The 21710-nt window shown below is 42.9% G+C and overlaps 1 protein-coding gene across 2 annotated transcripts; it reads left to right on the top strand.

The window, feature by feature from the left end:
- The first annotated feature begins 390 nt into the window (after nucleotides 1–390).
- On the top strand, nucleotides 391–19301 carry vps37c (VPS37C subunit of ESCRT-I). 2 transcript variants are annotated; one of them, XR_014602209.1, is made up of 6 exons: nucleotides 391–1120; nucleotides 1902–2011; nucleotides 6538–6709; nucleotides 9443–9525; nucleotides 11772–17099; nucleotides 17134–19301. XR_014602209.1 is itself a non-coding variant. In XM_084077862.1 (5 exons), the coding sequence occupies exons 2-5, from the start codon at nucleotides 1919–1921 to the stop codon at nucleotides 12444–12446; spliced, it is 1023 nt and encodes a 340-aa protein (XP_083933988.1). In that variant the 5' UTR covers nucleotides 391–1120; nucleotides 1902–1918; the 3' UTR covers nucleotides 12447–19301. The 2 variants fall into 2 exon arrangements, 1 of the variants encoding a protein (XP_083933988.1); XM_084077862.1 differs by having other exon boundaries at nucleotides 11772–19301.
- The last annotated feature ends 2409 nt before the right edge of the window (nucleotides 19302–21710 follow it).

The raw sequence follows: 21710 nt of genomic DNA, 5'->3' as shown, positions 1-21710 counted from the left end.
TTTCTACATTGTCAACAATATTTTATGAGGAAAGAAAATAATTCCCTGCCCTAAAATGACAATATTTGCCAGTGACACAAGTGTTCCAAGCAGGCTGGCAGCAGCAGATGGAATATTGCTGTCACGTAGGGGTTTCCCTTGGAATCAGCTGAGCGCAGGACTGTACCACTTTCGTAGCAAATAGGGCGCATCAACTGTTTAATTACCATTTAAAAATGTAATATAATTCAGCATAACGTGACAATAAAAACACGAACGACTTCAATACCAAGGCCACGGTATATCCAGTTGCTGTCTGCGGTGGCGATGCGCGTTCGACGCTATCAACGTTTAACCCCAAAAACATTCCCCTGGAAAAAACGGACGACGTGGACCAGTCCAAAACAGAAATGGCGGCGGTCCTTGCCAGTGTGACGAGAAACTTTCCCATATTATTTAGCGACAAATAGACGTGTTTTGCCGTCACGGCGCGGGGGGTCTTCTCTCGTGTTTTCGTCAAATAAACACCGTCGCGCTCTCCAGCCGTCGTCAAGGACCGCGTGGCGGGGCCGCCGTTACGCTTTCACACGGACGTTCCGTTGTATTTTTATTGCTGAGCTCCCGCACCAAAAAAAAAAAACACAGCAAGCCGTCGTCGGGAGTCTATACTGGGCTTCGGGGCAGGCTTTTCTCCCTCGGTAGAAGAAGTTGACGGCTAAAGCAAGCAGCGTTGTCGTCATACATACCTGCCACCCAACGGTGTCACCTTAGCTAGAATAAAGCGGATACCTTCCATACCCACCACCAGCAGGAGAAGCCCGGGCCACGCCGAGGCCGCCCGCCCGCCCGGCCCCGGGTCTTGTCCTCTCCTTTACGGTCAGGTTGTTGTTGTGATCGGTGAAGGAAGGGAGTTCAGCCGCAGCAGCAGTCAGTCAGTCAACCAGGGAGGGTCGCCATACAGTCACCAGGCTGGACGGACGGACGCTGTCACGTCGTCACCTGGGTGCCACCACCGACACTGTCACCACGGCACCACCACCACCCGTGTTGTTGTTGTTGTTGTTGAATGCTGCCGATCGCTGCCTGGTGACACCGTCCGCCACCACGTCCACCACGTTCGGCCTGGTTTGCTAGCGTTCCGGTAAGTGGGAGTACGGTAATACCAAGTGCCCCCCTCTTTAAAAAAAAAGAGCTAAAAGAGCAGATCTCCAAGCTCACAACGCGTCGCATCCGCGACGCGTTGTGAGCTTGGAGATCTGCTGTTTTAGCTCTTCGTTCCTCTGCTGTTCTACAGAGGATAATAAGGCATGTTGATGTGTTTTGTGGCCTATGTCTAATCTAATACACCCCGTGTGTGTGTGTGTGTGTGTGTGTGTGTGTGTGTGTGTGTGTGTGTGTGTGTGTGTGTGTGTGTGTGCGTGTGTCTCAAGATGCTAACCTTTTAGCTAGCTGGGGAAACACACAATTTCTGACGTTTAAAAGCCTAATTTTGGGGTCGTACAACGGTGTCGCTCGCCGAAAAGAACCGTTCTACAAGCGTCAACGTTAGCTTGTGGCATTGTGTTGTTTTCGGCAAGCGACGCCGTCGTACGGCGGAGTATAAATGCTTAACTATAGGCATATAGGCGCATTCATAATTTGAGTATTATTACCAATGTTATCTTATTATCTTATATTAGTTGGCTTATCACTGCAGGGAAAAGCTGAGGCACTAAACGGGAGAGTTACATTGTAATGTGTGTTAGAACTGTTTACAATAAGTTTAATCATTGATTAGACTGTTGTGTAAACAGCTGGTTGACGTCTGGATCCCGTATTGACGAGGCCAGTGTGGGACATAATGCGATTGGACGTTTATTACACTTTCTGATTCCTCTACACTGTTTTTAACTTTCATTTCCTGGTTCCTTGGTGACGGGCAGCCATCCTGGCAAATCAAATGGAGAAGCTCCAGGACCTGAGCCAATCAGAGCTGCAGGAGCTCCTGGACAACACAGAGAGGGTGGAGTCCATGGCGCTGGAGTCTGATGAGGTAATGATGAGACCTGTTATGAAAATGACTTCTGAGTTCATGAAAGTGGTGTTTTAAAAAAAGAGATCACCAGCTTGTTGTGAGGCTGAGGGTGCTTCTTATTTGCACACAGATGTTGTGCACAGAAGATCTACAAGCTCACAACGCGTCACAGCGCTGTGAGCTATTTTTGGTACATACTAGTGTCGTACAACCAAGTATAATTCAGGAGTGACCTGGTGATGTTTTCAGCTGGATAACATTGTGTTATGTTAGATCTTTGTAAAGTGAGTCCCCCCCCAGCTATAACGAAAGGAAATGACCTGACCAATTTAGTCTTTTCTTCAAGAGATTATTTTAAGAAGTCTTTCATGTTTATGTATATTACAATAGAAAGAGAGCGCGCGCGAGAGAGAGACAGGAGTATAGATGAGAGATGACATGTGACATGTCCAGGAACAGGTTTGTACTCTGGACGCAATTAAGTGCTTCATCATGACATCCCATGAGCCTGTCTGGCTCACTGGCTGAGTGCAGGAAGGACACAATTATAATGATTGTCAGACAGAAATGCACCTAGAGTTGAGACCAGAACACTGCCTTGTTGAACCCCAAAATAGGCTCTGTGTAGCTCTGTAGTCCCGGTTTGCCAAAGGTGACATACCTGTTAACAGTTAAGTTTCAATTCAGATTCACATAGCTTCACCTGATTGGCAAGCAAAGCTATGGGAAACTGAACCAGAACCGGAAACGTGTTTGCCACCTTCGGGAAACCAGGGCTACAGTTATACACAGACTAGAGCCTATAGGTGTAAGTGAGCAATAGTATTCTTCTCTCACTCAACCACCTCCCTTAAAGTGCCCTTAAGAATATGTCCAGGCTTTTCCTCCCTATTTGCATTGTTTTGGCACCATGGCAAGTCTGTTATGAAAGGGGGGAAAACACTTTTGTTAGAGCTGCACATATCACATATCCATGCAGCTGTCGAATATGATATTGATGGGGGAACATGAATTGCTGAACAAAATTAATCTGTATTTACACAGCCAAGTGTGAACAGTTATACAATATTTCAGTAATTGTCATTCATTTTATAAGTATTTGTACTACTAAGATACTTTGTTGCTGGCTACAGGGTAAACATATGCTGAGAAGCATCATATCCTGAGGAGAGTAGACCTTAAGTTTAGTAAAGAAAATGGAGAATGCCGTATGAATATATTGCGCCACTAAATAAAGTCGTAACCATAAAAGAAAAACTAAGAATAATTTACCAGGCAGCCAATGCTCAAATAGCAGATGGATACTCGGAAAATGACATACCGCCATACCTAAAATATAATCTCTGAGTCGTTATCATGTCATATGGTATTGCGTCGAGCATTGCCTGTAGTGTGTGAATCAGTACATTAAACAAAGTGACAACATGTTAATCAATGTGCTAACCAATGAGTTAACCAAGCAGTAAGCAGTGCTATTGATTGATCAAACTGAGATGACAACACTGCAACCAGACGCTTGAGCAACACAATACCGCCATTAACAGCAACTGTCCTAAAATGTACTTCTGAGAACAATTCTAGAAATTAACAGTGAAGATTTCAAATATTTGTGGGTAAAGATTAAAGAAGATGTGTGATATTTCATCCACAAAGCACATTCATTTAGTCATTTGACTGTCCTTCCTATCAAAGTTGGGTAATTTAAAGTGGCACTATATAGCTTCTTTTTAATTGGATAAAATGCAGTTTTGTCCAATCTGTATGTTAGTACAATATAACTTTTTGTCTACAATTTGGTCTCCCTGCTCTTCTATTGAGACATTTAAATTGTGTCAAAGGTCATGTCTCACCTCGACGCAGGATCACGAATTTTCACCTGATGGTCAAGATTCAATTTATCCCCTTAGTAATCAGACAGGTTCTAATGGCTCACTGGTAAAAAATGTCAGCACTTGCGGTTGCGCAGGAAACTGGGTTCAAATTCGGGGTAGAAGAGGAAAGTTTCAGTTCATTTCTTTAATGTTCTACATATGAGCCAATTTTATTAGTTACAAAACAGTAATAATGGCGGTAGTAGTTCATACATATATATTTTTTATAGCGGTAGTAGTTCATACATACATATTTCTTATAGCATTTATGATTGTTTTTAATTTGACATAAACACAGCTGATTTAGAGAGTGAGCTGTACAGTAGTTCTATGCTGTAACTCGCTCTTCATGCTTGGTTCTGGTTATCATGGAAACATAAACAAACATCAATCACAGAACTTCATAGGTTCTGGAAAGTTTCATGGAAGGTCCTTGGTTAGTCTCCATAGTCAGAGTCTCATAAAACCAACCGTCAACTGCTCAGTGAGTGACCAACATTGCAATACTGTGGTTGTGCCGATCAGCCATGTGTTGTGTAATGTCCCCCCCCCCCCCCCCCCCCACACACACACACACACACACATACACAAACTGCTCCCACAGGCCTTTACTATAAATAACCAGGGTTCCACAACCTGCCTGGTTAGCGAGAAGTTACTACTAGCAGGTATATGGGAGGTTTTGTTTGTGATCAGCAGCCGGAAAATGTAAAATAACTGCTTCCCCAGGAACTTCATCCAGATCACTTAAGCCATATTTAATTTTGTTGTCCAACAAATAGCGAAAATAACCGCTCTACAAGCTCACAGCACGTCGCATTGCAACATGTAAATGTATTTTTTATATATTTCAGGAAAATAAGAAAATGTGCATCTGTATTTTTCCCAAAAGCTTGTTTGGAAAGGCATCGGCACCAGTATATTTAGATCACATGATCCTATAGATGACGATTTAAGTGCGAGAGGAAAGTATGGTTTAGAAATAATTTTGGCAAATAGAATCTTTTATATATATCAGATTGAGTATGTCACTCAATCTGTCTGCATCATTTTCAATATGACCGGTATCAGAGAAAGCTACTAATGCTTGATATTATGCATTATATGAAATGTGGTTCAGAAGATGTTTGTCTCCGGAACTGCACCTGTTCCTGCAGGTCGTGCAGGACTAGTATCAAATCTCACCTATACCGTCTCCCTATCAACTTTCCTACAGTGTCAAATAAGGCGAAAGTGAAAACAGGCACTGCCTACTTAAGTATTTATTTATTTGTTTAAAGAGATATACTCCAACATCATGATGTTGGAAAGAACCACTAGTTTGGTGTATCCATCCATCTGCATTCCTTCTGACATTCAGACTATAATATCTTTAGCTTTTTATCCTTGGTTGCAGAACCTCCAGCTTTCCCTCTGAGACACAAAAATGTGCCAGCCTGAATATGACTGGACAATATGACTGAATAAAACGTGATGTCGGTGACGTCAATGGCACTGAATGAGTTAACAATTAACTGAAATGCGCAACAACAGTGTGAGTCAGTGTTTCCCTTTAACAACTTAAACCCTGTCACTGTATGTCATATAGTGAAAATAGCAGATCTACAGTCTCACCACACATTGCGTTGCATTATGAGCTTGTAGATTTGCAAATGTCGCTGAATGTTAGTACATTTTTGAAGAATGTTTGCCTACTTACAGACACGCAAAAGTGTCACTTTTCAGCTACAGTCACCTTTTTGAACCCAAATAGGGCAATTGTGTGACACCTGACCCGAAAGAAAACAACATATTGTCACCTTTTTCACCTCGGGGCTGTTTGCATGCCTGTACTTATGTCAGATGTGTGCCCATTATGACGTGCCCAGAATCGGGCCTCTAGGATTCATGTGGCGAATGCCTTAGAATAAAGTTGATAAATGCTTGTCATTGAGATGCAAATACTTTAGTTTTTCCCCAACACCTCCCACATATAGACACACATACCTACTCTTGAACACTATAGTACTGCCTTCCAGTGGCATCTGGTATTTCTGTTTGACATTTATCTCATGTCTATATTTTTGTCTGTATTTTTGTGTGTGAGTTTGTACGTTTTACTCGTTACAATTAGTCTGAGTGACCTATCACACAATAGGTGGGGAGAGCCAGAGAACTTTGACTTTTGAGCTGTGCACTCTAAATGCAGATTAGATTAGGGGTACAACAGTTATGTCGAACTAATCAGTTGAATCTATGATAATAAAAAAAAAACAATAATTTAATAAAATCGGTTAATTAATCAATACTTATTTTGGGCATGATATTATATAGGCAAAAAGTAAAACAAAATAGTAACTACTCCATAGTTGCAGTCCTACTACAAATTATACAAATTATAAAATGAAGTACTGTTGTGCCTGTCATACGGACTGTAATGCGAGGTGTGGCCAAAACATGTGACGTTCACCGTTCACAGTTTGGACAAACGTTTAGAAGGACCGGTTAAACCTTATATCTAGGCCTGTCACAATTAATCGTCTGATCACAATTATTTGAGATAATCGCAATTATTTTGCATAATTGTTAGGATCGTTTTCAGTCATCTGTATGACTCGCAACATGTTTATGCGTATGGCGATTAATCGTCCATTAAAATGATTATAATGATTCTATCCACTTTCCTTCCCCAAGATCCAGAACATTCAGCTGGAGAGGGAGATGGCGCTGGCATCCAACCGCAGCCTAGCCGAGCAGAATCTGGACATGAAACCCCGTCTGGAGATGCAGAGAGAGGTCCTGGTGGAGAGATACTCCCAGCTAGAGACCGTCAGAGACACATACAGACAACACTGTGCCCTGAGAGGTGAGAGAGACAGTGGGGGCTTAATGGAAGGGCTTTAGGTGCTGCAGCACAAGGCACCAACTTCAGGGGGCACCATCCTCCAAAATGTATTATTATTTATTATTATTTTTTGGAGTTTGTCAACGTCATCTATGTGTGTGTGTGTCAGTGTGCGTGCTGCACACCTGATTTTTCGTGGAATGACCGGCAAAATATTGAAACAGTGAGGAACCAATTTAACAGTGAAATGTGTCGGCAACACCATCTACTGTATATAAAAAATACAATGATTTGTCAAAAAAACATTCACACACTCAATTGGTCAATTAATCAAAAAAAGTAATCTATAGAATAATGGTTACGAAAATGGAGTGGCGTGTAGTAGAATATAAAGAGTTGATGGATAATGGCATTACTGCGGCAGTGGTAGCTTAGTGGGCTTGAGAGGCCGTTTGGTAATCAGGAGGTTGCCGGTTCTCCTCCAGCCTATGTGTCGGAAGTGTTTCTTAACCCCTAACTGCTCCCCCACGGGCGCTCATAGCCATCTGAGCAGTCATCAGCTGGGTCAAACTGAAACTGAACCCCCCCCCCCCCCCCCCCTCCCCCCGCGGGACTAACCGAGTTCTCTCTTTGCATTTATTGCATTGGCCCGCAAGTGAAAGAGGAGAAGGACAGGCATCCGGCCCAGACCACAGACATATACAATTACTCCTCTTGTTTGAAAATAGGATTTGACATACTGTATGCATCTCCTCATTGCCCTCTGACAGTCTATTGACTAAAAAGTTCATGGCTAGTTCTTGGATGAAGACAAATGTAATCTGTTACATTTGGAACTAAAGTCAGGGGAGGGGGTCATTGTCATTTGTTTCCCCATATTTGATGATTGTTTTTTTTATCTCCTTTTTTAGATGTAGATGCAAAAGTTGCCCTACAGTAAGTAGAATCATAGAATGCCATGGTCAAAATGCCATCTTGAAAAAACCTCGTCGGACGACCTGATAGTCAAGTGGTTAGGGTGCATACTGCATACCACATGGGCTCTATGCCTCAGAGCGAGTCCTCGGTTCGATTCCCAGCCAGCCAGACCATTTGCTGCATGTCACTCGCCTACTCTCTCTGTGTTCCCTGTCTCTAAGCTGTATAATAGGGGTGCAACAGTTAATTAAACAAATTAATTAATTTGATTATAAAATCAACTGTAATAAAAGAATAGATTTTCAAAGATGGCAAAAATAGCGGATCCACAAGCTCACAATGCATCGCTACACGTTGATCTGCTATATTCTTGATACCATATGGTATCGTTTCAGCTGTACCAGGTACTAATGGGAAGAAAAAAATGATTGGCATGCCGAGTCGGGACTATGCAATGGAAAATTAGTCCAGTTAGTTTGACTGAGGCCAAGGTGTGACTGGCTGCTCAACTCGGCCATTGCCCGACTCGCTCAACATGTTGTCCGTTCTTAGGAATTTCTCTTTTGCTCGACATGCCTTGGTGTGTGTGTGTGAGTGTTTGTGTGTGTATGACATGCATTTGTGGATTGTGGCAAAGTGAGTATTTAAGGCTATTTCAATCAACCATCTAGTCAACACATGCTGATGTCTCTGTCTTTCTAATAAGTTCAGCTATCTGTTAGCTATGTGTAAATGAAGAATGAAGATTTTCCAGTTGTGCATTTGTCCGGCCTATGTGCTCAACAGTGTGGAACGTTAACAATGTTTTACTTGTCAGGTCATTCATTCATTAATGCTTTCAACCTTTATTTAACCACTTAAGCCCTGTATACGTCATCATACATTTGACAGATAGTGAAACTAGCTGATCTGCAAGCTCACAAGCATCACATGATAACGCATGTGAACTTGTACATCGGCTATTTTCTCGTTATTCGAACCCCAGGCCTACACTAGAGAAATTAGTTCTCAAAGTGTGGTCCAGGGACCCTCAGGGATCCTTGAGAGGGTCTAAAATGTAGACCCTCTCAAGGATCCCTGAGGGTCCGGTTCATTTAGACTCTAAATGAACCGTTACAGGTCTACTCTGTAACTATGGGAGTTACGGGGTTCCTTGGAATTACTCAGTGACCCCGTAACAGAGAGATGTTGTATTCTGTGCGGGAGGAGATGGGAAGCCAGTGCAGTGAAGGGAAGATGAGTGTGATGTGCTCGTATTTACGCACTCTCATCTTGGGACCCTAGCAGCGCTGTTCTGGATGTACTGGAGCTTTTGTAGCCATCAGCAGGGTGAAACTGAATTTCCCCAGGTGGGATTAATAAAGTTCTTCCTTAACTGACCTCCAGAAGAATGGCAGCTTTTACCAACAAGGAGGCAGCAAAAAGATGCTACACTTAGCTTGCGTATCAGTTCTTGTCGACAAGCAACATCGTTGTGTATCAGAGTATTTGAGCTTTACTTACTTTCATACTCTGCTGCCTTCATCACAGTGTCATAGCACAGTAAACACTGCAGCTAATGCAATTTACTGTGGGTTGATTTGATTTAGCTGTTACCACTTAGCAAGCACTGACAATAACACTGTTGTCAGTGCTTGCTTCTTTGGCACATCTGAATCAAACTGACACATCATTACTTTAAATAGCTGCAGCTATCTCTATCCTGCTTTTGAAAGTATAAAATAGGGCTTCAGTGGTGAAAAGCAAAATAAGAATTCAATTTAAATATTTGTGTCCTGCATGAAAGTTTGATTTTTACAGTTTTTTTGTCCCCTGTCCCTCCCTGTTCTTCTCCAGATGGGATCGTAGGTCAGGTGTCTCCAGAGGCGTTGTTCTCCAGGCTACAGACAGAGGGCAGCAACACAGAGGCAGAGTCTGAGGTCTGTACTTAAAGTCTCCATCAAATCAAAATGGATGTTTCAGAGCTTTTAGTGCAGGCACTGGCTGCTGAACCGACAGTATCATGCCCACAATGCATTCTGTCAGCAGCCAGAGATGAGGCCAGTCAACCTAAGTTGAGATCTTATGTTAAATGGTTGTTAAAGTGGTTGTGTTAGGCATTATTAAACAATATAAAATAGATATTAAACCAATGTCCAGCTTTGGTTGCCATGTTATTCCCTAAGGGGCAGCGGTGGCCTATAGGTTAGAGGAGCGAGTTTGCAACTGAAAGGTCCCCGGTTCAATTCCCCAGACCCCACCCAGAAGAAATAAAATGTCAAATGGTCCATTAATATAGCGCCTTTACCATGCAAGGCACCAACCTGCTCATCGGGTGCAATTAGGTGTTCAGTGTCTTGCTCAAGGACACTTTGACACTAACTCTGGGGGAGCCGTGATCAAACTTTGGTTGAAAAAAACCTTTTGGTTCCCAAGCGGCAGCTCTACCTCCTGAGTGTGGGAAGTGAATTGCCACCACTATACCCTCCCCCAACACCGCTGAAATGCCCTTGAGCAAGGCGCTGGACCCCCAACTGTTCCAGTGGAGTTGCTCAGTGGCCAACAGTACCTGTATATGACAGTGGTTGTACTGCTCAGCTCCCAGGTTTTAATGTGTGTGTGAATGTGAAGCAGGGCGTTCCTGAAAAATAGAATTTGTTGTCAGCGAACATCACCTGGGTAATTAAAGATAAAAATAAATACATAATAATAAGTAGGCCACATTGAGAAGGCAGTAGAATAAATTACTTAAGTGTCTGATATTGTTGCACATACACAAATCATAGGTACAGTATATGACACTGTTCAGTCCGCAGTCTTGGCTGGGCCATGCAAACTAGAAATTGCACATTTTTCATCAATACTTTGCGACTGCAACTCATTTAAAACAATGTTGAGCAAATATCCAATTTTGTCAGTACACAGTCACCTACACACCACTTTCTATGTAAATCTAAACATTACACTATTCTTGGCTTCCATCAGGCAAACCGACTCGCTCAACATGTTAGGAATGATTGAATGCAAGTATTATTTTAGTTTTTGTCCCCTTTTTTGTTGCTTTTTAAGCCTTTTTCTCCCCAATTTAGTCATCGTGCCAATTAATTCCTCCCCATGTGTGTGTTGTCATTGCTGTAATATCCTACTGACTCACCTGCAAGTGAGGAGTAGGACATAGAGCCTTCGTCCTACTCCTCCCGCCCAACACTCCCTGCTGACAGAAGCCACCCCAGTCTGTAGGAGTACGTGCAGTGACAAATATTTTCCTCCCCGCCCAGCTTTCCTCCCCCAAACACAATTGTGTTCGTATAGACGCTCGACAAAGCTGGATGTTCGAACCAGTTTTTGCCTTTTTGACCTTGTTATCTAACTGAATATGAAAAACACGTAAGATTGGATGGTCAGAAGGTCTGAGAAACGTCATCTTAACCACTTAACCCATGTGTCCTAATTTTGAGCCTGTCATTATAGGCGGAAATGTTAAAAAAAATCATAAATAGACAATCTACAAGCTATTGCAGTTACACTATATGTGAATAGGGCTTAACACATCGGGTGCCAGCATTTTATAATAACAGATTACGTTCGGTGCCGAAATCTCACCTTTGAGCTGCGCAGCGCTGTTTAAGCTGTAGACTGTAGACTCCACGACGTGCATTCCATGAGAAAAAAAAGCATGCCTCCATTTTGCCCGATGGTACTGGCTTAACGCCTGGAACGATAACATCGCTCACGCGAGTAACAATGGCGGAGCGATCGTGCACACAAAATGAGTCGTTTTCCCCAGAGTAAAAAGTTTCGGAGTTATAGGGGTTTTAGAGAAGGAAATAGAGCGGAAGCGGATGTGCGCCATGTTTTTTGACACGATGATGCATCTGGCCCATCCTTCTCAGATTCACCGTGGGTGATCCCAAAGCTGCTCCAGCCCCTCCCGTATGGAAAAAAACGAAAAGACACCAAACACGGTTCGGACCGTGTTCGGCACCAGAGCGCTACTATGTGAAAACACGGTCCAGACCGTGTTCGGCACCCGATGTGTTAAAAGGGGGATAAAACCCTAGTTTGATTTCGTAGTTTGTTTTCCAGTTCATGTTAAAAACGACAGACTTGGCAACACTGACCAGCCTTGTAATCTAATAATTGTCACCGTGTCCCTCCCCCTCTCTGTCCCTCCCGCTCCAACCAGACGTTAGCTGACGAGTTCCTAGAAGGCTCCCTGCCTCTGGACTCCTTCCTGGAGCGCTTCCTGTCGCTGCGCTCCCTCGCTCACAGGAGACGCGTGCGGGTGGAGAAGTTCCAGGACGTCTTGCGGCAGAGGAGCGAGAGCGCCGACCCCTCCATCATGACATCATCCACGTGCGCCGACCAGAGTCAGCAGGCGGCGGCGACGTCGGATCCGCAGAGGCAGCCTCCCGGTCATCCCGCCGGCCCGACGCACCCGAGCGCCGCGGGGGGCGCCCCCTCCTCCGGCATGCCCTACGCCCCCTACCCCGTCGCTCCCTCCAACAACCCTCCCCCGATGCCGGCGGCCGCCGCCGCCGCCCCCGCCAACCCGCCGTCCCAGTTCCCCCCCTACCCCAGCCCCGGCTCGCCGTTCACCCCGGCGGCGGGCTACCACCCCCCCAGAGCCCCCGCCGCCTGCCCTTACCCCACCCAGCCCACCTTCCCCGCACCGCACCCGGGCTCGGCGTTCGGGCAGTACACGCCCAGCCAGCCCCCGGCCGGCGCGGCGCCCTACCCGGCGACCTACTCCTACGGCGGCTACAGCTACCCGGCGGCGCCCGGCTACTCCAACTCCCATTCCCCCACGGGGCGGCCCGTCTACAGACCAGGATATGGAGTACCTCAGCCATATTCCTGAAAGCACTAGCGCTCTATTGCTGTTCTCGAAATCCTTCTCGATCCCTCGTTCAGTCTCTCCATCTTTACCCCTCCCCCCGACCTCCAGCCCCGGTGTCAGACCCCCCCCCCCCCCCCCCCCCCCACCCCCGAGCTTCTCTTTTCTCCTTCTCCCACTCAGACTCCCTCCTTCCTTGTGTCCCCCTCCACTCCCACCCAGTCTGCAGTTTGTCCCATCCAAGAGGGTCTCTTGCTTTACTTATTTCTCTGTTGCACTATTTCTCCTCTCCCTCTCCCTCTCTCCCCTCTCTCTCTCTCTCTCTCTCTCTCTCTCCGTCTCTCTCTTGAAATCGCCATTGAGCTCTGCCCTAGCTCTCTCTCTCTCTCTCTCTCCATCACCTCTTCTCTCACACTCGACCCCTTCCTCTAGACCCCCCTCCCCTCAATCCATCTATGACACTAGTCTCAGGTTGTCGTGTTGTGTTTTGAGTGTTAAGAACACTCCACCTTGTCTTTGGCCCTTCATACATTCACTCCAGTCCGTTTGCTTGCTCCTTCCCCCTCTTTCCGCGTGCGCGTGTGTGTCTGTGTGTGTGTGTGATGCTATTTGGCAATCAGAAATTCCTTATAACACTCAAGTGTCTCAAAGTGCACTCCCCATTTCTTGATTTGATTTGTTTTGTTTTCGGTTTTATCTTTTTCATTTATATTCTCTTTTAAAACTTTCTTTTAAAACACCATATTGTTGTAGAGCAGCAGTTCCAGTCCACTTCTCTACCAGCAACTGTCCACTTCACAGTCGTATTCATTCATAGTCACCGTTTCCGTCAGTCCTCTGTATCAGTGAAACCTCCTAAAGCCCTCATTTATAGTTTGTTGCATGCTAAAGAACTGCAGCAGATCTACAAGCTTACACTGTGTCTCAATGCGTTGTGAACTTGTAGATTATTGTATTGTCAGCATGCAACACTGTCGTGCAACAGAGTATAAATTAAGCATATTACCGTTGCTGTCGGGCAGAAACCTATTATCTACTTATTCTTTTTCGTAAATCAATGCCCTACCTTACTACAGCGTCACACAAAAGCAGCAGATCTGCTATTTTTGAATTTCAATCCTGAAAAGTAGCAGTTTTGGACAGGTTTCCACCCGACAGAGACGATAACAACAATGAGTTGCCACATTTCTCTCACTTCAAAGTTCATGTGGTCATTTATGTATGTCGTAAGTAAAAGTGAATGACCCTGTGTTCTCTGGAATCAAACCAGTACAGCTTAAAAAATAAAAGGCTTTTGTCACTTATTGCTAATTTCACTTTTTGGGAGAGGCTAGAGTTTTGTTTTGTTTAGTCAGTACAGCGGTAGCGAGTGGGTAGAGAGGTTGTGTGGTTAATCAGAAGGTCACCGGTTCCATCTGCTGGGTGAATGCAGGAAATTACCCCCCCACGGGACCATGCGATACTTTACAGCCAAATGCTGACAGATTGGAAACTGTGGCTGCTTTGCTTGTCTGCTCTGCCTGTAATGGGTTTGGCGGGTAAACATGTGACGGATGAATAAATATTGTAATACACCTGCCACTGTGGATGGTGGGTTAAAATTCAATCTGTCCAAAAAAAGAAATCCTGCGACCAATGAAACATCAGCTGATATTGACATGGCGTGGTCTCATTGTTTCTCTGTATGTTGGCGTGGAAGATTTAGCTTGCGGTTGAACGTTTCAAATAGAACTGAGCGCACAGTTTGTAGTCAAATTGGCTTTAGTTTATTTTTATTTTCTTCTCCGGCCGATGTTCACTTAATAATGGTTGGTTAGATTTAGATTGTAAAGCTGTTTTCTCTCCAGGGACTATTTTCAGCTGGACTTTTTAAATCAATCTGCTCCTTCAACTGCATTAAAACACAATGTAAAGTAATTATATGACCCCCAAAAAAAGAAGAAAAAAGTTTGAAATGAATGGAAACCAAGGTAGAGAAAGAGAGATAGGAATGCTTTAGCCCTGCAATAATGCTTAGTTTATACTTGTATGAGCCGACAATAGCAGATCAACAAATACACAATGCGTGGCAATTTCAGTTTTGACACCGAACAACGAAGGCACGGGCGTGGCAGCAGACATGCAGTTTTCTGGGAGTTTGTTCCAGATATGTGGTGCATAAAAACAAAATGCTCCCCACGTTTATTTTTTATTTCAGGCACAGAAAGCAGACCTTTCCCAGATGACCTGAGAGGTCTGAATGGTTCATGATATCACATAAGATCAGAAAATGTATTTTGGCCCTAAACTATTGAACGCTTTATAGACCAACAGTAGTATTTTTGAAATGAATTCTATGACACACAGGGAGCTAGTGTAAGGATTTAAGAACGGGAGTGATTTGCTCCACTTTCTTGGTATTAGTAAGGACTCGAGCAGCAGCGTTCCGAATCAATTGCCGTCACCAAATGTTTTGGGAGAGCTGTAGAGACACCGTTAAAGTATAAATCAGGCTTCAAGTTCAGACCGTGATGTTGGTCGGAGTCTTAATCTGTGATGGAATTAACGAAGAATTTAGAATGTATTTTATGTTTTATTCCCTGACGTTCCTCGGCTCAACACCCACCCTCCCACGTCGGGTCGCTCTCTCTTTCCGAGTGTTCGTCCCCTGAGCTCTGTTTTACCTCCCTCTCTCTACTGCTTTCTCACTCCGTGCTCTCTCTCTTTCTTTCCTTGGAACACAAACTGACGCTCGATGACGAAACAGTTAAACTGACGCTTGATGATGAAATAGTTTTATTTCTATAAGTTCGCACCATCAATGGGAATATAATGTTATTTGTACAGTTGAAGATGAAAGACTGAACATGTTCACTTGGTGATTCTTTCAGCATCAGTAGAGTTGATTTTAACAGCGAAAGGATAATAATATAATAATAATAATATAATTGAATTGAATTGTTATTCAAAATATTGGTGGTAGACTATGTGTTATCAATTATTTAATGACAGAATGGAAGTCGATGCCCCGGGGATATTTCTTCAAATGGTTATACTCTTTGGTAGAAGTGGTGGAGACAGCAGAAACGGTGTATTGGACAAAATGAAACTCCTGTGATGACTGATAACCGGTAGGGCTGCAACTATTGATTATTTTCTCAGCGATTATTCTATCGATTACCTTTTCGGTTAGTAGAATAATCGACATTATAATCTAATAAAAGCATATCGTTGCTGTCTGGCAGAAACCTCTTATCTCCATATGTTATAAGCGTAGCTTCTGAATCTGCTGTTTCAGCCGTTTTAGCTCTGCAGCTCTTGGGTCAACGTTGACCACAGGCTTGTTTTTGATCTTGCGAGCTGATGGTCTCTTCCATGTTTGAGTCAGCAGGGCTTACATATGCTATCATCAACGTGTGGCTGTTGCCCTCTAAAGAATCCTGCAACAGGCGTGTCAGCTTGAAGTCTCGGTATGGAACAAAGGAGCCTTTCTTACTTTCATCCCCCAATCCTGAACAGTTTTGGACATATGAGGTCCCGTCCCCCCCTGACAGAGACAATATACAAGCTCATAACGTGTCACGTTAGATCTGCTGTTTTCACTACATTTGAAATTTGTCACATCACAGGAGGAAATGTATCGAGAAAATATCGTTTTCTTCGTCTATCCTAAAACGGATACCCTTGTAAGTGCTACTACACAAACATTTCCTACATTATGGCCACACAGAAAAACAAACTCACGTGACGTGTTGTGAGCTTGTAGATTGGCTATTTTTGGCATAAAATGGGGCTTATTTGGTTAAACAAATACACCAGGGTGTGCAAGGTAAACCCTTACTGCACCATCTCTTCTACGTCTCTCCACTTTGACCTTGAGCTTGACCTTTTCAACCCTAATGATCATGTTCTCGGGGCAGCCTACTGATCATTCTCACGAAATGTCAGAAAATCCATCCACCCGTTCTCAATGTTGACCTTGACCGTTGACCCCCCCCCCCCCCCCCCCCAAAAAAAAAAACGTAATCTCTTCAGAGGAACAGCCTCCATTATGTTAAGTTATCTCGCTAACAAACGCATACATAGAAACACACAGGAGTGATTTTGATATTGCTGCAGGCAGGGTAAGTAGGAGAATGCACTCGGTAGAACGCAGACCCCAGCCAAGGCTTAGAAATGTCCCCAGTTTGCCAGTTTGAATGTTTAGCCTAATGGTGGCGCTAGAGGAGCAGCCATGGGGCCACCAAAATCAACACGCGTAGTGCTCTTGTGAGCAAGAATGTCCACACACACACACAGCAAATGTCACGGCGATCCGGCCATTTCTTTTCAGAATCTGTTGGTCACTAACGGCTGAGCGAGTCACTGGAGTGTGAGACAAGCCACAGTAGACATTGTAGCGCTAGCACTGGAAAGGAGACCATCTCTCTCCGCTCTCAGACAGTCAAGCTCCTTGCTCAGCTGTTGATTCTTGTTCTGGAGCTCCTCCAGTTGTTTAGAGTCACTGTTGAGGCAGCGGTTCACAAACGTTTTGAATGTCCAGTGATTCTCAACCTGTGGGCCATGAGTATATTGCAAGTGGGCCCCCAAATAATTGGCAAAACACTAACATTATTTTTTTATGATAATATAACACAAGTGGGCCCTGAAAAAGTTGAGAACCACTGCATTAGGCTACAGACCCCCATAACACTGAGGGTCTACAAATGGTTCCATTTGTAGACCCTCAGAGTTGTCCAAATGGACCTGTAAGGGTCCATTTGGTTCCTAACTATCAATAATTTAACTTGGGACCCTGGAACCCCATCAGTGTGACCCGTGCGAGTCCCCATGCCGCACTTTGGGAACCATTGGCTTCAATGGCGTGTGGAATTTAGGAGTTGAATGCTTTGTCTTTTCACCATTGAATCGTCGGTGAGTAGCAAGTAGAAAGGGAAGCCACGTATTGAAGCCGATTTAGGGACATGTGCTCTGAAGCCAGGGAGTAATATTAGACTGGCTATCGCTAACGGCATGCTACAGCATTTGCTGTATGCACTGTATGCATTCTGGATGCAGTCTAGGGTCATGTTAGCCAGGCTAAGGGAATGTACCAGGTACAAAGCTACATGCTATCTGCAAATGTGCTTTTTTTAATTTATTGTCAACCAGTTTTACTCTTTATGTTTAATGTGCAACTTTCTTTCATGACAATGCATGTCATATTCATTTTGACACTCTTTTTCACTTTGCTTTTTCTCTATTAAGTACAGACTTTAGGGTCCCCCCGACCAACTTAGATTGGCACTTATATATATAGAATGTTGATAGACATTTGTTTATTTCTTTTTTTTTTTCTTCCTTCAGTACACTGTAAAATCTGTGTTAGTTTAACTCTGGGAGTGTATAAATCGGACCCTTGCCGAGTTAAATTAACACTACATTGTAACATGTAGGCCAAGAGCTGTGCTTTCCTCTTTGTGTCAACTCTATGCAGACCACAATCACACCCCCGTCAGTGACAGAGTAACACGTTCTAAAGTTGTCATCGAACAAGCTTCTGTCTGCCCTGGTTACTTGTCCTGGTTGCCTGTATGCATTTGGGGTTGTTGCTGTTTGACGCCGCCTTACTGGCTTGTCTGCACTGGAAGGCAGTGAGAAGAAGGCAGTAAAGGCCCCAAGCTGCCAATCTGGATTGTTTTTTCCCTCAAACGTCTTGTCACTAAATGCTGTGACATGATGGCAACTTCCTGATGCATGTTTGACAGCAAATATTAATCTAAACAGAAACGGGGAATTTGTCAAAACGACCAGAATCAGAGTGGCTAACGTGGACCGTAATGAACAAAAGATTGGTGGAAAATTGTTTGCTTATTATGAATGTTGGCAAATTTGCCCAAGGGTGTTCCCATTACTGAAAACCAAAGCAAACTTATCAGTCCTGACCTCAAGGTGCGAAAATGCTGGAGAGAATTGACAGTTAATGTAATGCAGTCCTATTTTCTTGTACCAGATACACAACACACATTTATGCTACTTTGTTGTGATCACTTTCAGTGAAGCATCTTTGCACTAAGAACATCTTTGGTCCAGTGACAGCCATGCTAACCAAGAGAGATTGTTAATGTTAAGATCCTTCCTTAAAGTGTGGCATTGCTGGGATTAATAACTATTCATCTGTCATAAGCTTGTCAAATAATGTATATTTAATGTGGCCCTTCACTGAATAACTGTCTTACGTTTTTGAACATGTAAAGTGGTGACGAAGGAGGGGGGAAAAAGTCAAATCGGGAACCAGAATCGCAGAAATGATTTCTCATCCTTTTGCTCTCTTGTCACGTCATTCATTAATAGATATGGTGCTGAGACAGTTTGCTACACTACTGCATCGTCTGCATATCAATGTACTATGGAAATTTGCCTTCTGCACCAAACGCACACGCGCACACACACATACAAGTAGGGCCAGGTTAACTTCCTTTTTTTTTTTTTTTTGGTCGATTAGAAATATCAAAACGGAAATCAAACTTGGCATGAGATACTTGTCACGTGCCAACTATGAAGGAATAGCTGAGAGTGAATGGTCTATATCATTTAGCGAGCTAATTACAGTTTGTACTTCCATGTCGAATTGAACTTAACCCTGGTCTCTCAAGCCACGGAAGACCAGTAGTCAACTTATCTCAGAGGCAAGAAATCAAGATTGGAGTCATAGTATTACAGTGTTTTAGACGAAGCACAAGGGATACTTTCTAATATAGTCTAGCATTAATATTATTCAGAGGGAAATATAACAAAGATGGATTTATCTGTTCTTCTGATGGTGACGAATTATATGATGACTGTAGATTGTTGAAAAGCTGTTTTGTTTTGTTTTTCTTCTTTTTTTGGGTTGTGAATAATTAAACACTGAAGTTGATCTAAAAAGCTGTGTCCTTCAGTCTGTTTTCATGTTACAATTGCTGTAAATAAGGCGATAGTATTTTGCTGCCCCACTTATATCAAGGGGTTTGAGTGGGGGTCCATTACCAGCACTTTAATTAGGCTGGATGGGCGCTTTAGAATGGCCTCTCCTACAGACCGACTAGTCTCTCGACAAACTGGACTCACAATATTCGAATTCTTCGTCACACAGTCTGAGCAACGGAAGTGCTGAAAATGATCCAGTAATAATGCTGATCTTTGCAAGTCATCTTTGCAGTTGTGTAAATGTGTCCTACTGTAAATCAAATTAGTCAAAGCATATACAGCTTGCTGCTTGGCAGAAATAGAAATAAAAAAATATTTTAAGATTTTTTAAATTATTTTTTCGTTAGCGGAAATGACAAACGGCTTAGTTTCTAGGCTTTCACGGGGTGTAGTTCCAGACTATATAGCAGCCTCTGAGAAAGATGCAGCCCCTGAATTGGGACATAGCTGATGCGTATAAAAAGATAATGGGTGAAACCCTGCAGATCTGCAAGTCCAGTTGTTTATTAAGGATGATGTGGCACACACTGTTATTTGAAATGCTACATGTTTTGCTATTTACTACTTTACATTTTTAGCCTCACTTCTATTGAAGAGACTTGGGCCTCTAGGTAAATTTTTGAATTGTTCTATATCTGATCTAGGGTGCTTGTTCACACAATACTTTGGTGTGACTGTGACCTTGTCAAATAGTGAGATGGATTGATTATACAGTAAGTATATGGACACGCATAGCATGTGTGTGTGTATATACAATATACTGTCACACACACTAAATATATACTGTATATGGTTTCCATTCCTTGTGAGTACCACAGCGAGTTCATTAGGTTACTATTTGTTTTGGTCGATGTGTCATATGCTGCAAAGGCCAATGGCAAAAAATAAATATAGGAAAGTCATAATTACATGACTCATTTTGACATATTTTATACTTACTTATTCAAAAAATAGATTTCAAATGTTTTTTATGATAAAGATTTGGTTTAGGAAGGATTACTGTTTGGTGCCTAATAGGTTTATGTAATATGTATATAGTTTGGATCATACTGCATTGTGTCTTTGAATACTAAGTGAAAGATATCTTTTATTGGCATTAATTAATTCTAATCAGATGTTTATCCCCAGAATTTTAACTATCATTTCACAAATTGCTTGTTTATCAAATGCTATCACATATTATATTTTGGTACACTGAGCAGTTAACAAGATAAATACATTAAAACTAGCTCATATGAATTACAAAAAAGAAGAACAGAACATTTAGAACTGCCGTGAGTTGTAGAGCCATAGAAGACTTACTTTTAATTGCAGGGGAAATTAATAATCTGACTGCTCATCTGTGGATTTTCAAAACGTGTCAAATTCAAAGATGAAATCAACAGGATTCTTCTCTTCTTTTATTTTCATTCAGTCCTCATGAAACGATGGAGAGAAGTGATGAAGAGGAGGAGGTGGTGAAATTCTTCTGGGGATTTTTTTGTGCTTCTTTTACATAGTGTATCTACGGCTCCGTAACCCCAGAGGCGACAGATGACACAAAACGAGAGTGTGTGGAGAACGGCGAGCACGGTGTCGTCTGTGAACAAACAGATGAGTAAAACACACAGTCATACAGTGAGTGAAATCAAAAGACTTCTCCATGCAGGGACACTTGGAACCTGGACCATATTCAGTTTCATGTTAGAACTAGTGAATTACTGACGTGTTCTGCAGGCGTTAATTATACCACTTTCAATCTGGTCTGGTGTCCCTATTTTGGGCGTGTATCTTCAAAGAATTTCAACAAAAATTGTTGTAAACTGTTATTTTCACTGGGTGGATTATTTGATTCCGTAAAATTTCACTTCTGGTATATTTAATGCACAAGTCTTGCGCTCTAATCTCAAGGCTTTCCAAAGTTAGAGCCAGGTGCGAGAGGCTAGCAATAAAGGCCACAGAACAGAAGTCAGTGTAAAAGACAGAAGATGCAAAGATATATCTATTTATTCAGATGCTCCCCATTTCACATTTTCACTGTCATTTTTTGCAGCTTGTTAATAAATAGATATATTTTTGCATTCCAAGAGCCTCAACCATCTTCTGTCAGTGTGTGAGCTGTTTGTGTGGACATTATGCTCTCAGTTTACATGGCTTGTAAAATGTGTCATATCAATATCCATAAAATATGACACCTTTTGCTATAATAAATGATAGCATTAGGTTTTGTTGTGCTAACTGTAAAAGTAACTCATTTGGGTCGTTTTATATCATAATTATTTTACTCAGACATCACTATGAAATGAATTAAAATACTGATGTCAGACTGGTCGAGTGACATCCGAGACCCACAAACAAACAAAATAAACCAAAAGAAAATAC

The sequence above is a fragment of the Gymnoscopelus microlampas genome (assembly GCF_963454915.1).
Source record: "Gymnoscopelus microlampas genome assembly, chromosome: 2".
NCBI lineage: Eukaryota > Metazoa > Chordata > Actinopteri > Myctophiformes > Myctophidae > Gymnoscopelus > Gymnoscopelus microlampas.
The sequence above is the reverse complement of the archived record's forward strand: the minus strand, read 5'-3'. Positions and strand labels throughout refer to the sequence as shown.